General features: G+C 38.3%; 1 protein-coding gene across 3 annotated transcripts in view; it reads right to left on the bottom strand.

Moving 5' to 3' along the window:
• Nucleotides 1–15,847, bottom strand: part of OSBPL8 (oxysterol binding protein-like 8) — a 227,349-nt gene that overhangs the window by 144,341 nt on the left and 67,161 nt on the right. For all 3 annotated transcript variants that reach the window (XM_011981382.1, XM_011981379.1, XM_011981381.1), the window contains one exon: nucleotides 5,155–5,263. Coding sequence is in view for 2 of the 3 variants with exons in the window: in XM_011981379.1 (XP_011836769.1) it covers nucleotides 5,155–5,196 (42 nt within the window). In the remaining variant the exon portion in view is untranslated. The remainder of the gene's footprint in view (nucleotides 1–5,154; nucleotides 5,264–15,847) is intronic.

Here is a 15,847-nt window from a genome sequence, read left to right on the forward strand (position 1 = left end):
ACCAGCCTGACCAACATGGAGAAACCCCGTCTCTACTTAAAATACAAAATTAGTCAGGTGTGGTGGTTCATGCCTGTAATCCCAGATACTTGGGAGGCTGGGGCAGGAGAATTGCTTGAACCCAGGAGGAAGAGGTTGCAGTGGGCCAAGATCGCGCCATTGGACTGCAGCCTGGGCAACAAGAGCAAAACTCTGTCTCAAAAAAAAAAAAAAAAAAAAGATAGAGTGACTATCCTTAAGCTGAGGAACATCTTCAATTTTCTTTAATCTAGAAAGGTATTTCACTTCTTTAGTCTACCTCAATCTAGTCATAAGAATTTGACTCTTTAAAGCATTTTGAGCAGTTAATTTCTAGAATGAAAACTGTAAACTTTCAAAAGACAGTTTAAACCATATATTAAAAAGTATTCTCATGTTCTGTGGCATACAAGTACCACATATAGAAACACAGATTTAATCTATACTTTTTAGTACCTGCCATCTAAGGCAAACAGCACTGCCAGAAAAATAGAACCATATGCAACTAGAAAACTAGAATAACAAGTGAGCAAATGTGTTTTAAAAATATATAGTATTGGGGCGGGCACAGTGGCTCATGCCGGTAATCCCAGCACTTTGGGAGGCCGAGGCGGGTGGTGGGAGGCCGAGGTGGGTGGATCACGAGGTCAGGAGTTCAAGACCAGCCTGGCCAATATGGTGAAACCCCATCTCTACTAAAAATACAAAAATTAGCTGGGCATGGTGGCGCTCGCCTGCAGTCCTAGCTACTCAGGAGGCTGAGGCAGAAGAATCACTTGAACCCGGGAGGCAGAGTTTGCAGTGAGCCAAGATTGCGCCACTGCACTCCAGCCTGAGTGACAGAGTGAGACTATCTCAAAAAAATATATATAGTATTGGCTGGCCACAGTGGCTCACGCCTGTAATCCTACCATTTTGGGAGGCCAAGGCGGATGGATCGCCTGAGGTCAGGAGTTCGAGACCAGTCTGGCCAACATGGTGAAACCCCATCTCTACTAAAAATACAAAAAAATTAGCCTGGTGTGGTGGCGTGCACTTGTAATCCCAGCTACTCGGAAGGCTGAGGCAGGCTTGAGTCAGGGAGATGGAGGTTCCAGTGAGTCGAGACCATGCGCCTGCACTCCAACCTGGGCAACATAGTGAGACCCTGTCTCAAAAAAGAAAAAAATTGTATTATGTGCAAGAAGGAAAGCAAAAATAATAAAGTCAGATTTTTTTCACAACCTCACACCAAGATCACTGTAATAGTCTTTTCTTTTCTTTCCTTTTCTTTTCTTTTTTTGAGACAGCATTTGTCTCTTGTCGCCCAGGCTGGAGTACAATGGCATGCATGATCTCAGCGCACTGCAACCTCAGCCTCCCAGGTTCAGACAATTCTCATGCCTCAGCCTCCAGGGAAGCTGGGATTACAGGTGCCCACCACCCCACCTGGCTAATTTTTGTATTTTTAGTAGAGACGGGATTTCACCATGTTGGCCAGGCTGGTTTTGAACTCCTGACCTCAGGTGATTCGTACGCCTCAGACTCCCAAGGTGCTGAGATTACAGGCGTGAGCCACTGCGCCCAGTCTTGTAATATTCTCTTAATATTCATTCCTCCAAATCATTTTATACCCTGCTTTCAGATTCATCTACATTAAAATACTCAATGGCAAACCATTACTTACAGAATCAAGTCCAAAATCCCTGGTCTAGCACCTAAAGTCTTCCATAAATTTGGTCTCTATCTGGCATATCCATCATTATTCCTCTAGACATCAGTCACTTACTTCCATCCTTAATTTTTTTTTTGCTAATTATACCCTGAATAAACTGAGCAATTAATTCCCTATTTAGCCTTGCCTCTCACTATTCTCTCATCTGGCATGCTTTCCTTGCTCATTTTCAATCCTATGATCCCTACGTTCATGTGCAATTCAAAGTTTATGTCCTCTTAAGAAAGCTTCTCCAACTACTCTAGTGTGGAGCAATCACCGAATCATCACAGGCCTCTCCTGACTTTTAATTATTTATCTTTTTGGAGAGAAGGCTTAATATTAATAGTTACATTAACAAAAAAAATAGTTGCTTTTATTTAATGGATGTTTACAGTATGTGCAGCCCTGTAATAGGCACCTCATAGACATATTTTCTCAATTAATATTACAAATAACTTTGGGAGGTAGATATTACAATTATCTCTATTTATAAGGAAACTGGAAACCTGGAGAATTTATTACCTAGGTCATACAACTAAGTGACAGGGCTCAGATTTTAACATGTAGCTAAAGGTCTTACAGAGCTCATGTTCTGATCCACTTCTTCCAGATCTAAACAGTAACTAGCTTAAACCGAGCAGTTCAAAGGTGATTATTTTATAGCTAACTCAAAAGTGGACCTCAATGTTAGTTTCAAATACAGAATATTTCAGTAGTTTACACTGAAATTATCAGTATTACTTTCTCTAAAATTAGCTAAAATATTTCATAGAAGGAACCTAATGAATTAGAAAAAACTGTTCTCACTACTTTTCTTTTTAATTATTTTTTTGAGACGGAGTTTCGCTCTTGTTGCCCAGGCTGGAGTGCAGTGGTGTGATCTCGGCTCACTCCGACCTCTGCCTCGCGAGTTTGAGTGATTCTCCTGACTCGGCCTCCTCAGTAGCTGGGATTACAGGCAACTGCCACCATGTCCAGCTAATTTTTTTGTATTTTTAGTAGAGACACGGTTTCATCATGTTGGCCAGGCTGGTCTCGAACTCCTGACCTCAGGTGATCCATTCGCCTCAGCCTCCCGAAGTGCTGAGATTACAGGTGTGACCCACCGTGCCTGGCCTCTCACTACTTTTTAAACAACTTTTAACTTCTCAATATCAACAAAATTTGGAATAGTAAATGACTAAGGCCGGGTGCAGTGACTCACGCCTATAATCCCATCACTCTGGTAGGCCAAGGCAGGTGAATCACCTGAAGTTGGGAGATTGAGACCATTCTGACCAACACAGAGAAACCCCCATCTCTACTAAAAATACAAAAAATTAGCCGGGCATGGTGGCACATGCCTGTAATCCCAGCTACTGAGGAGGCTGAGGTAGGAGAATCGCTTGAACCAGGGAGGCGGAGGTTGTGGTGAGCAGAGATCACGCCACTGCACTCCAGAAATGACTAAAACTTTGTTACTTTAGCCAAAGGAGTCTGGTAATAAAATGTAGTAACATTTACTTGGACACATACTTTGAAAGGTAACAACAAATTTTAAGACACTCTATTCAGAAATATAGGTATATAATCAACATCTTAGTAGTAAAGTATTTAGAGACAGACAGATTTCAGTTCTATCGCTTAAGCTGTGAAGTCTTAGAGAAGATAATTAACCTCCCTGAGCCTATTTCCCTACCTCAAAAAGTGAGGATAAACAAATATCTACCTTTAACAGCTGTTATGAGGACAGTCTAACAAAGCATACACTTAAAAACAGCCACTGTAGTTATTACTGATATTTTTAATATCACTAGAAGACCAAAAGTATTTGAGTTGAAAGAATCTAAGACAGTCCAATAGATTTAAAAAAAAAAAAAAAAAAAAAGGTAAAGTTTATGATAAAGTAAACGTAAGTTCTACAGACAAGGCTTAATCTTAACTTTTCTTCTGAAGTTATAGTAAAAATAAAATAACTTACCATCCGTTTTCCATTTAAATCAACATGACAACAGCCTTCTTCATAAGCCAAGTTATTTCCACACCCATTTTCTTCTCTACTAACAACTTATTTTAAAGTTTAACTTTTTTTGATCATTTAAGAACCCCAAACAAGACTGAACCAGAAATTCAAGAAAGGCTGAGACCAAGTTAATACAAGTCAGCAAAACTGCATTTTGCTATCAATCATTAGACTGTTCCTACACTGAAGCCTGAACAAAGGACATTCACTAAATTAAAATTTACAAACACCTCAATCTAATAGTGACTCTCAATTCCACAGTAATATAAAAGACAGAAAAGTTGGGCTCTACCTTATTCCAACAATGCAAATTTGTTAAACAATCCACCACCTAACTAATGATAAAGCTACCAGCTGACTACATTTTACTGAAGGGGGAACCTTTACTTTAGGTAACAGAAACATTGCAAAGAATCTATACCTAAATATATAATGGAGTCACTCAAGATGCAATAACATAACTGAAAATGAAATTATTCTGGAGTAAAATCTTTTTGTACAGTGAGAAAAAAATGACCCATCATCATTTAGTCCATCCTACTACTGATTTCTTTTTTAAATGTATTGGGTAAGGTATACTTTTCCTGTTACTTGTTTAATATCAGAATATAATTCAATTATGATCACAGGGCAGAAATGTTTACTAAATCTTTACATTTTTATAAAAAGAATATATATGGCAATTGCTCTTAATTATTTTAACTGTTTCATTCCCGCTATTACTCATAGCTGCATGTGATTTGAGATTTGGAGGCATTTAATTTCCTCAAATGTTAACATTCTCTTGATTTCACTTAAGACAAAGGTTTTGGGAGAAAACAAATGATTCTATTAGTATGTCTTTCACTATATGGCTGGGAATATAGGTAAAATAAGAGGAGGAGGATGGAGCAGAAATTCAGAAAATTGGGTTGTGCTCCAACAAGCTTTAAGCTATCTGTAATTTTCGTTTTTTGGTTGTTTTTTTTTTTAAGAGACAGTTTGACTTTGTCACTCGGGTTGGAGTGCAGAGGCGCTATCTTGGCTTACTGTAACCTCCACCTCCCGAGTTCAAGCAATTCTCGTGCCTCAGCCTCCCGAGTAACTGGGACTACAGGCATGTGACACCACATCTGGCTAATTTTTATATTTTTAGTAGAGACAGGGTTTCGCCATGTTGCCCAGGCTGGTCTTGAACTCCTGAGCTCAGGTAATCCACCCGTCTCAAGTCTCCCAAAGTTCTAGGATTACAGCTATCAGCCACCATGCCCGGCCAGCGATCTGTAATTTTCATATCATTTAAGGTACCTGTAATTCTCAAGAAGTTAAAGCCTTATTTTAAAAACACTTTTTTAAAAGTTTGTTTTTAATATATTTTAAAAACAAAACCCTGGCTTACATCAAACACTTCACAGTTACAAATGATAGAATCTTACTACGTCATATTTGAACTACTCACCGAAGTTCGATCAGGTTCTCCATCTGCCAAACCTCCCTCCATAATGAAAGAAGATAGGTTTATGCTTCTCTTTCCATTAATGTGCAGCCATCCTGTAAATCTGCAAATCCTAAAATAAAAAAATCATATTTATTAGGACTGGGATAAAATTGTGACAAGTAGAAATAAAGCACTGAGTTTATTAGGAGGGAAAAATCATTTTAGTCTGAGGTTATTCAGAAATCCAATAATTAAAAAGAAAAACAAACAAATTTTGACATGGGCTTGAAGAATGGTAAAGGTTCAGAGAAAAATGAAAGAAGAAAAAGATATTCCAAGTGAAGAAAAATAGTAAGAGCAAGGTTAAACATGAGATTGCCTAAAATCTGAAAGGATGCATAAATCTACTTATGAAATAAGTACTTCTAATGAAATAAATTAGTATTACATTGGTAAAAACTAAAAAGTATGCTAAAATCCATCATGGGACAGAATGTGGGGAAACAGATATTCTCACGTACTTTTGTTATGAGAAGACAAATCAGGACAATTTTCTGGAGGACAATTAAAAATATGTATGTTTTAATCCAGCAATTTCAAGACCAGAAATTCTCCCACAGATATACAAATGCACAGAAATATATAAATAAACAAATCCAACAAAGTAATAAATTTGATGAAAAAAACTAGAAACAACTTTAATGTTGATGGCTAGAAGCTTCCTTAAATTATATTACAGACATACAATAGAATATCATGCAGCGATTTTTAAAAATGAAGATCTGTATATACTAAACTGGAAAGAGGATCACAACACGAGGTGGGAAATGTGAGTGATGGAACATTATATAATAAGATACTCTTTGTTCTTCTGTATATTTCCATTTTTACCATGAATATGTATTACTTTTCTACAGGCATGCCTTGTTTTATTGTGCTTCGCTTTACTGCACAAAGAGATACCGCCTTTTTTACAAAATGAACGTTGGTGACAACCTTGCAGCAAGCAAGTCTATCACTACCACTTTTCCAACAGCATGTGCTCACTTTGTGTCTCTGTGTCATAGTTTGGTAACTTTCAAATATTTCAAACCTTTTCATTAAAATATCTGTTACAGCAATCTGTGATCAGTAACCCTTGATATTACTATTGTAATCATTTTGAGGCACCACAAACTACAGCAATATAAAACAACTAACTTAACTGAAATGTATGTGGTTTTGACTGCTCCACCCATCTGCCATTCTCCCACTTCTCTTTCTCCTGGCTCTTCTCTATTCCATCAGACACAATAATATTGAAATTAGTCCAATTAATAACACTACAAAGGCCTCTAAGTGTTCAAGTAACAGGAAGAGCCACATATTTCACTTTAAATCAAAAGCTAAAAATGATTAAGCTTAGTGAGGAAGGCATGTCAAAAGCCAGAAGCATGGCCTCTTACACCAAACAGCAATGTCGTGAATGCAAAGTAAAAGTTCTTGGAGGAAATTGAAAGTCCTATTCCAATGAACACACAAATGATAAGAAAGCAAAACAGCTTTATTGCTGATATACAGCAAGTTTGAGTGGTCTGGATAGAAGAACAGGCTAATGATACAGGCAAGGCCCTAACTCTCTTCAATTCTATACAGGCTGAGAGAGGTGAAAAAGCTGCAGAAGAGAAGTTTGCAGCCAGCAGAGGTTGTTCATAAGGTTTAAGGAAAGAAGTCATCTCTATAACATCAAAATGCAAGATGAAGTAGCAAGTGCTACTTGGAGAAACCACAGTTAAGTTATCCAAAAGATCTAGCTAATATCATTGATGAACATGGCTACACTAAACAACAGGTTTTCAATATAGACGAAATAGCCTTCTATTAGAAGATGCCATTAAGGACTTTCATATCTAGAGAGGAAAAGTCAATGCCAGGCTTCAAAGCTGAAAAGGACAAACTGACTCTCTTGTTAGGGGCTAATGCAGCTGATGATCTGAAGTTGAAGGCAATGCTCATTTACCATTCCAAAAATTCTAGGGTCCTTAAGAATTATGCTATAACTACTCTGCCTGTGCACTATAAATAAAACAACAAAGCCTGGATGATAGCACATCTGTTTACAGTATGGTTTACTAATATTTTAAGCTCACTGTTGAGACTACTGCTTAGAAACAATATTCCTTTCAAAATATTAACACTCACTGACAATGCACTTGGTCATTCAAAAGTTCTGGTGGAGATGTACAAAAAGATTAACGTTATTTTCATCTCTGCTAACACGACATCTATTCTGCAGCCCATGAATCAAGGAGTAATTTTAACTTTCATGTCTTCTTATTTAAGAAACACATTCAGTAAGGCCATAAGGCTGTCAGAGATAGTGATTCCTCTGATGGATCTGGGCAAAGTTTGAAAACCCTATGGAAAGGTTCACTACTCTAAATGTCACTAAGTACACTTGTGATTCACAGGAGGAGGTCAAAATACCAACATTAGCAGGAATTTGGAAGAAGTTGATTCCAACCCTTATGGATGACTTTGTGGGTTTCAAGACCTCAGTGCAGGAAGTCACTACTGATGTGGTGAAAACAGCAAGAGAACTCGAATTAAAAGTGGAGTCTGAAGATGTAACTGAATGGCTGCAATCTCAAGATAAAACTTGAATGAATGAGGACTTACTTCTTATGGATGAACAAAGAAAGTGGTTTCTGAAGACAGAATCTACTCCTGGTGAAGATGCTGTGAACACTGCTGAAATTGACAGGAACAGGTGCAGAGAAATTCTAGGCAGAAAAGGGCGGGTCCCTGGCAAAAGCCCCACCCTCAAGCTGAAAAGCGTGAAATGGCAGACCAAAACAAGAACTTATATCCCTGTTTTCCCGTTCGAATGTTGCCTTTTCCTAAACCACCCATGGCCTTGTCCTGCCCCACCCCATCTTATGCCTATAAAGACCCCAGACTCAGCCCTAAGAGAGGAGAAGCTGCTGGACATCGGGGAATATGGCTGGACATTGGAGAGAAGCGGCTTGACTTCAGAGGGACAGCCTGATAGTGTAACTTCAGAGAAGAATCCAGTGGGAGAAGGCTGGGCTTCAGTGAAAGATTACTTACCTGCCCCATCCCCTTTTCAGCTCCCCTTCCAGTTGAGAGCCACCTTCATGACAATAAAATCCCCCACATTTACCATCTTTCAATTTGTTCATGTAGCCTCATTTTTTTCGAGGACACTGGACAAGAGCTTGGGAGCCACAAGTGTGGATACAAAAGGCTGTGACACGGGCCCCTTGCCCTCATTGGCGGAAGGCAGCCGTCTCATGTGAAAAGGCAGAGGGCCCACTGATTTATTATTAACAGTTAAGCCATCTACAGACAGCAGAGCTAAAAAAGCACTGTAATATGCCCTCTGGAGGGGCTTCAGGAGTCACAGGCACCCCGCCTGGACGCTGCCACAGAGCCTCCACGGAGTTCGCTCCTGCCAGTGCCCAAAAAGCACTCGCTCTGGCTCCTGCACCTGCTCACCTGTACACTCCTTCCTGCAAGGGGTGGAACACAGCAGGTCCAAGTGAGTGGAGTTTGATCCTGCTGACACCGAAATGGCAACCCAGTTTCAGTGCTCATGCACTCCAGTTTCCACTTTGTTCACCCACTCACTCACTCTCATGAGGAGTGGGGAGTAGCAGGCTGAGTAAATGAGGCACCCTTGTCATGAGTCCCATGAAGGGGTCAGGGAAATACGCTACTTCAAAAAGAAAAAAAAAAAAAAAAGATTTAGAATACTACATAAATTTAGTTGATAAAACAGTGGCAGGGTTCAAGAGGACTGACTTTTTCATTAACAAAACCTACAACCTGAACTCTCATAGTAACTAGAAATACTCAAAGGTCTCTGATAACCTCTCTAACAATTATTCCTTCAAAGAGATAACAAAGCCAAAACCAATAAAATCAGTAGACTTCTAATCATTTTCTTGGAGTTTCAAAAACATTTTCTTATTTCTACGAGTATAAAAGGCCTTACTGAAATATAAAGGCTGGTGAAACATTATTTAATTGGACTTTGTAAGGTTGGCATTTGGTTCCTTTGACATAATCAATAAGAAGAGCCCAAGAGACTACTCTGACTTTCAATTTAGAAACATATAAACTTTCCTTGACTACATGTATTATAATATATTGTAATTATTTGTTCCCATGAGCCAATTCTCTTCAAGGACAGAGGCTATTTTACTGATCTGTGTTTCCAGTGCTAGTTCATGGTAGACATTTCATTAACAGTTGTTGCACTTAACTGTCAACTCAATTATCTAAGTGAATAAATAAGAATCCAAAACAGCAGATGATACAAAAATTATGTCTATGGGATGCACACTGATATTTGTATTTGAATACTGCATTATTATACTCTAAAAATTTGCAATATTAACAAAATAACAAAACATCATAAGCAGCTTTTACTTCAAAAAATATTTTACTAATCTTTTCATCCTATCCATTCAATGTTAGGGATTCATCTATTCCCAGGTATTATACTGACCACTATGAATACATCAATTTGCAAAGCAAACAAACCCTGCCCTCATGGAGCTTATATTCTAGAAGGGGAAGACAACCAATAAAAATAATAAATAAATAAATTATGTATTAGAAGATAGTAAGTGCTATGATAAAAAGTAAAACAGGTTAAGACTACCCAGGGATTAAAGGGTTACAATTATAAATAGGATGGTCATAGTAGGTGTCATTGAAAAGGTGACATGTGAGCAATGATTTGAAGTAGGGAGGAAATTAGCTATGCAGATATCTGAGGGAAGAGTCTGAAGGTCAGAAGAAGCTGCCAGTGCCAAGGTCCTAAGGCAGAAGTTTGAGGAATAGGAAGAAAGCAATGTAGCTAGAACACATGTGAAGGAAGGGAAAAGCAGAAAATGTTTCCCCACAGAGGTAAGGAAACAAAGTATAAGTAGATCATATTTGGTCCTGTGGGCCAGGTGTTCCCAATGCCTGGGCCACAGATTGATATGGGTCTGTGGCCTCTTAGGACCTGGGCCACACAGCAGGAGGTGAAAGGTGGGTGAGTGAAGCTTCATCTGTATTTACAGATGGGGGATACAGATGTATATCCCCATCATTTGCATTACCTCCTGAGCTCTGCCTCCTGTCAGATGAGTGGCAGCATTAGATTCTCATAGGAGCACGAACCCTATTGTGAACTGTGCACACAAAGATTCTAGGTTATCTGCTCCTTATGGGAATCTAATGCCTGGTGGTCTGTAACTGTCTCCCATACCCTCAAGACTGACCATCTAGCTGCAGGAAAACAAGCCCAGGGCTCCCACTGGTTCTACATTATGGTGAGTTGTATAATTATTAAACAGGGTACACAATAAGTGTAAATGAGCTTGAATCATCCTTAAACCATCACTGCCTTCCCGGTCTGTGCAAAACATGTCTGCCACAAAACCAGTCCCTGATGCTATAGAATATATCTCTTTTTTTTCTTTTTTTTTTTGCTTTCATTGTGTGTGCACGTACACGTGTACATTTTGGGTCCAAATTTAAAATGCACTTCTTCCTCTAAGTTGCAGTCAAAATAGTTGGAAACCACTGGTGCAGTGCATTTGGAGTAGAATCTCCACTCTGCCACCCTATCATTTTCCACCAGCATGACTGTGAGCAAGTCCATTATCTTCTCTGAATCTTTGTTTTCTCATTTGCAAATAGGGAATATTACGTGCTCTACATATTTCACAGGATTGTTGAGAGGACCCCAATAACATAATGTGTGTATAAGCTTTATACCAAAGCTCTAGACCAATCAAAATTTGCTTCACAGACCAGAAAGAGCTCTAGTAGTATCCTCAATGACAGCGTTTTACCAGTGAGTTTTATAATTTATATGTTTTCATGTTACTAATTAGCATCCTTTCACTTCAGTTTGAAGAATTCTCTTTCATTTTTTTGTAAGGCGGGTTTAGTGGTGGTTAACTCCCTCTGCTTTTCTTTTCTGGGAAAGTCTTCATACCTCCTTAATTTCTGAAGAACAGCTTTGTCAGATAAAGTATTCTTGGTTTACAATTTTTTTCTTTCAGCACTTTAAATAAATATATTATTCCATTCTCTCTAGACCTGCAAAGTTTCTGCTGAGAAATTCACCAATAGGCTTAAGGAGTTCCCTTGCATGTGAGGATCCTTTTTATCTTGCTGCTTGTAAAATTCTCTGTGACTTTTGACAATTTGATTAGATATGTCTTCTTTGGGTTGAATCTAGTTGGAGACCTTTGAGATTCCTGTGCCTGGGTGTTTATCTTTTTTCCAAGATTAGAGAAATTTTCAGACATTAAATCTTTAAATAAGCTTTCTGTCTCTCTCTATTCTCCTTGAATTCTGCAAATGTTAGCTCTTTTGATGATGTCCCTAAATCTGTAGGCTTTTCACTCCTTTTCATTCTTTTTCTTTTCTGATCAAATATTTTCAAAGATCCACTGTTTGAGTTTATCAGTTCTTTCTTATGCTTGATCAGTTCTGCTGTTAACAGTCTCTATTGCGCTGTTCTTTTTAATTATTCCAACCTCTCTGTTAAACTTCTAGTTTTGTTTGTATTGCTTTACTTATTTCATTGAGTTGTCTGTGTTCTCCTGTAGTTCACTGAGCTTCCTTAAAATAATTATTCTGATTTTTCTTTGACAGGCAATTCATAGATCTCCATTTGGGGAGGGTTGATTATTGGAAAATTATTGCATTCCTTTGGTGGTGTTATGTTTCCTTGTTTTTTTAATGCTTCTTATTGCATTGTGTTAAGGTTTGTTCACTATATGGAGTAATCATCTCTTTCAGACTTTATAGGGGTTTTGGTAGGAAAAGGCCCTACCCTATGGCTACATTCTAGGCAATGGCTGGGTGGTAGGATATGACATATGTTAGCCTTTTACTCTAAGTGATATGAGAACCCACTGGAGGGTTCTGAGCAAGGAATAACATGATCTGAGATTTTTAGTTTCTCTGTATTGACAATCATAGTGGGAGAAGGGTAGAAACTGGGAATTCGGTTAAAAGGTTACTGCATTAATCTAGAAGAGAGAATATGATGCAAGAATGAAGATGAGAGCCATAAAGATACTGAGAAGAAGAAGAATTCTACATGAATTCTGAAGGTAGAAGCAAGAGGATTTCCTGAAAAATTGAATATGGAGTGGGAATGAGAAAAGATACAAGATGACCTAGATTTTTGGCTCAAATGACTGAAAGATGTTGATCATTAAATGACATGGGAAAGACAGCAGGAGCAGTAAGGTTATCTTCTTTGCGAGAGCAGGCCAGAGGATAACCAAAAATCAGAAGTTTAGTTTTAGGAATATTAAGTTTGATATGTCTATTCCATATTCGTGTGGACCTGTTAAGCAGGCAGTTGGATTTAAGAGTTTGCGGCTCAAAAAAGAGATCTGAGCTGGAGATAAAATTTGGGGAGTTAACATATTGATGGCATTTAAAGCTATGAGACTGAATCAGACCACCAGGGAGCAGATATCAAAGGATGGATTTCAGAACTTCTTAGGCTTATGAGTCTACTTCTTAAGCTTAGGGTCCACTAATTACATTAAAAATAAAAAGGTCATTACCAGTGTTACCTGCCTCAACAGAGCTGCCTTCTCTCTATTCCAACTTGTTGGCTGAAAGGGTATCTGCAGAGCAGATAACAAGAACATATTTCATTTCATTTTGGGTCAACTAATTAAATTAAAAATAAAAGGGTCATTACTAGTATTACCTGCCTCAATATTCTAGCTATTTCCTTGAGTTTTCTATAAACCAGTTATCTTCCAGTTCCTGTAAGCAGTATGTTATATGCAGAAGACATTAACAAAATATACAAATTCAGCAACATTAGGAAGAACATGGTCAGTAAACAATATAATAGCCCAGCATTATCTGACACATTTTTACTAAATGCCTCCCAAAGGAATTCAGTCCAATAAAAGAGGTCTAGCAAATGAATTACTGTACAAGTGCTATATAACACATTTGGGCAAAGTACTGTGGTAGTTTAGATTAGTCCAAAGTGTTTGGGGGAAACTGCATAGTACTGAAGTCTGCTGCTTCCAAATGACTGGCATTTTAAAATACAAAACTATAATCAAACAAGAATACCAAAATATTATGCAAGTCTGATACTATGTCTCTATTCTCCGGACCTTGGAAAAATCATTCATAACAGGAAAAGGACAATGACACCTACCCTACACAGTTAAACAAGAAGAAAAACCACTGAATGATTTACTTATTACTCTTCCATCACCATTAAACTGTCCAAGAATTTAGTTATGACATCACACAAGGATCTGTCTAGGCAAGGTTCATCTTGATTAATTCTGTTGGCTCTAAAAGAATTCTTTTTGGTCGAAGACCTATCTTTCTCCAGTTCAGGGAAGTTTCTTCTGCTTTTTTTGTTAACTCTTTCTTCCTTTCTAGTCTCTGTTCTTTCTTGCTAAAATTTGTATTAGAAAAATGTTGGACCTCCATCTTTCTTGATTTCAATGTGATATTTAACATTCCATTTATTTTTGGGTACTTCCTGAAGTATCTTATCAACTTTATTTCCCAGATCACTAATTTGCAAATTCTACCAATTTACCATCTTTGGACCATTTTATTCCTTAGCCCATCCAATGACTTTTAACTTTCGTCTTATTCCCCAATTACACATTAGTCTGTTATTGTTTCATGACTCCAGTATTTTTTTGAATCTTTCTAACTACACAGGAATTTAACTGCTCTGCTGTTTGGTGCTCTTCTGTCCAGAGAATCCTCTCTGTTTCCTCTGAAGTTATTTGTTACTTCTTCTTGATGCTTCCCCTTCTGTGCTGTTGGTTTTCCTCAAGTATCTGGTGATCCTAAGTTGTCTACTATATTGATGAATAAATGCTGTGTAATTTTTTTTTTTTTTGAGACAGTGTCTTCATTATGCTGTTGCCCAGGCTGGAGTGCAGTGGCACAATCACAGCTCACTACAACCTCAACCACCTGCGTGCAAGCAATCTTCTCGCCCCAGCCTCCTGAATAGCTGAGACCACAGCAGACACGCACCACCAGACCTGGCTAATGTGTTATTTATTTATTTATTTTTTTTTTTGAGACAGAGTTTCACTCTTGTTGCCCAGGCTGGAGTGCAACGGCATGATTTCAGCTCACTGTAACCTCCGCTTTCCAGGTTCAAGTGATTCTCCTGCCTCAGCCTCCCGAGTAGCTGGGATTACAGGAACCTGCCACCACGCCCAGCTAATATTTTGTATTTTTAGTAGAGATGAGGTTTCACCATGCTGGCCAGGCTGGTCTCGAACTCCTGACCTCAGGTGATCCACCCGCCTCAACCTCCCAAAGTGTTGGGATTACAGGCGTGAGCCACCGTGCGCGGCCCTGGCTAATATTTTTAAATTGTGTAGAGATGGGGTGCCACTTTGTTGCTCAGGCTGGTCTTGAACTCCTGGCCTCAGTCCTCTCACTTCAGCCTCTCAAAGTGCTGGGATTACAGATATGAGCCACCACGCCTGGCCCCATCCTTCATTTTTAATAGACAGCATGAATATTGAGGTTTTAATACCCTTAAGTGTTTGTATCTGATAAAAGAGACTCAGTTATGTACATTTCAGTGATATGTTCCCATATTCCACTATACATGAACTAAGTAAGGAAATATTTTTATCAATTTTTTTTAACTAAAGGGAGATAAATGTTGCAGTATATCTGTATAGCTTAGGGATCACCAAACTTTTTTTTTTTTTTTTGTAAAGGGCCACACAGCAAACAGATTTTACTTTTGACTTTGCAGATGATAGGACTTCTGGTGTAACTACTTCACTGTGATGTTGTAGCATGAAAGCAGTCATAGAAAATGAATAAACAAAATGAGCCTGATAAACTGTATTTATAAAAATAGGAGTAGGGCATAGTTTGGTAATTCCTGGTGTAGTGTTTCAGGTTAATACCACATGTGTAAATAGCACATCTGTAAGCATAATAAAGCAATCTTTCCTAGTGACCCCAAAACTTGCCCTCACAGTTTTTCTCCTTTGTTTAGCTCCACTTAGACCTACACCTAAACCCTAAAAGTAGCTTCTTTGCTCAGCATGTGTCTCACTACTAACTTTATCACTTTCTGAAGCAGTATGTTCCCTGTATGTTTTAATATTAGCTTCTTCTGAATTCTTCTCTATGTGGTTGTTTTTATCCTTCTTCTGTCCAAACAACTTTTTCTGACTTTTGGTGCCCTTAAAGCCTAGGCAGCCTGTGTAAGGGCTTAAGTGTGTAAGGTCCTTTTTTACTGTACCTTTGTAACTCGAGGCAAAAGAAGTATAGCTAAGACAGGAGTTTCTTTTGATTCTCCAATAACAGAAAAGACTCTTATGTAACACTTCTCTCCATAACTTGTACAAGCAGTAGTGTGTTAGGATTGGGCATTTTTATATCAAAAATATTAACTAAGGAGCACACGAATTTACATAGATTGTTTTTGTTGAACACCTTCAACAAAAAACACTTTTCAACACAAAACAAGTATTTTTGTGTGAACACTTTCCTTATCATTCAATTTTAAGGATATGGATGCATTTTCAGTGGCTGGCATGTGATAAATGCCCAATAAATGTTTGTTAGCCAATGAATGGCATATAGATATTCTCAGGCAAATGATTTTTTAAAAATCAGTATTTGGGCTAGACACGGTGGTTCACACCTGTAACCCTGG

This window comes from Mandrillus leucophaeus, unplaced genomic scaffold (genome assembly GCF_000951045.1).
Source record: "Mandrillus leucophaeus isolate KB7577 unplaced genomic scaffold, Mleu.le_1.0 Scaffold225, whole genome shotgun sequence".
In the NCBI taxonomy this organism is placed as follows: Eukaryota; Metazoa; Chordata; class Mammalia; order Primates; family Cercopithecidae; genus Mandrillus; species Mandrillus leucophaeus.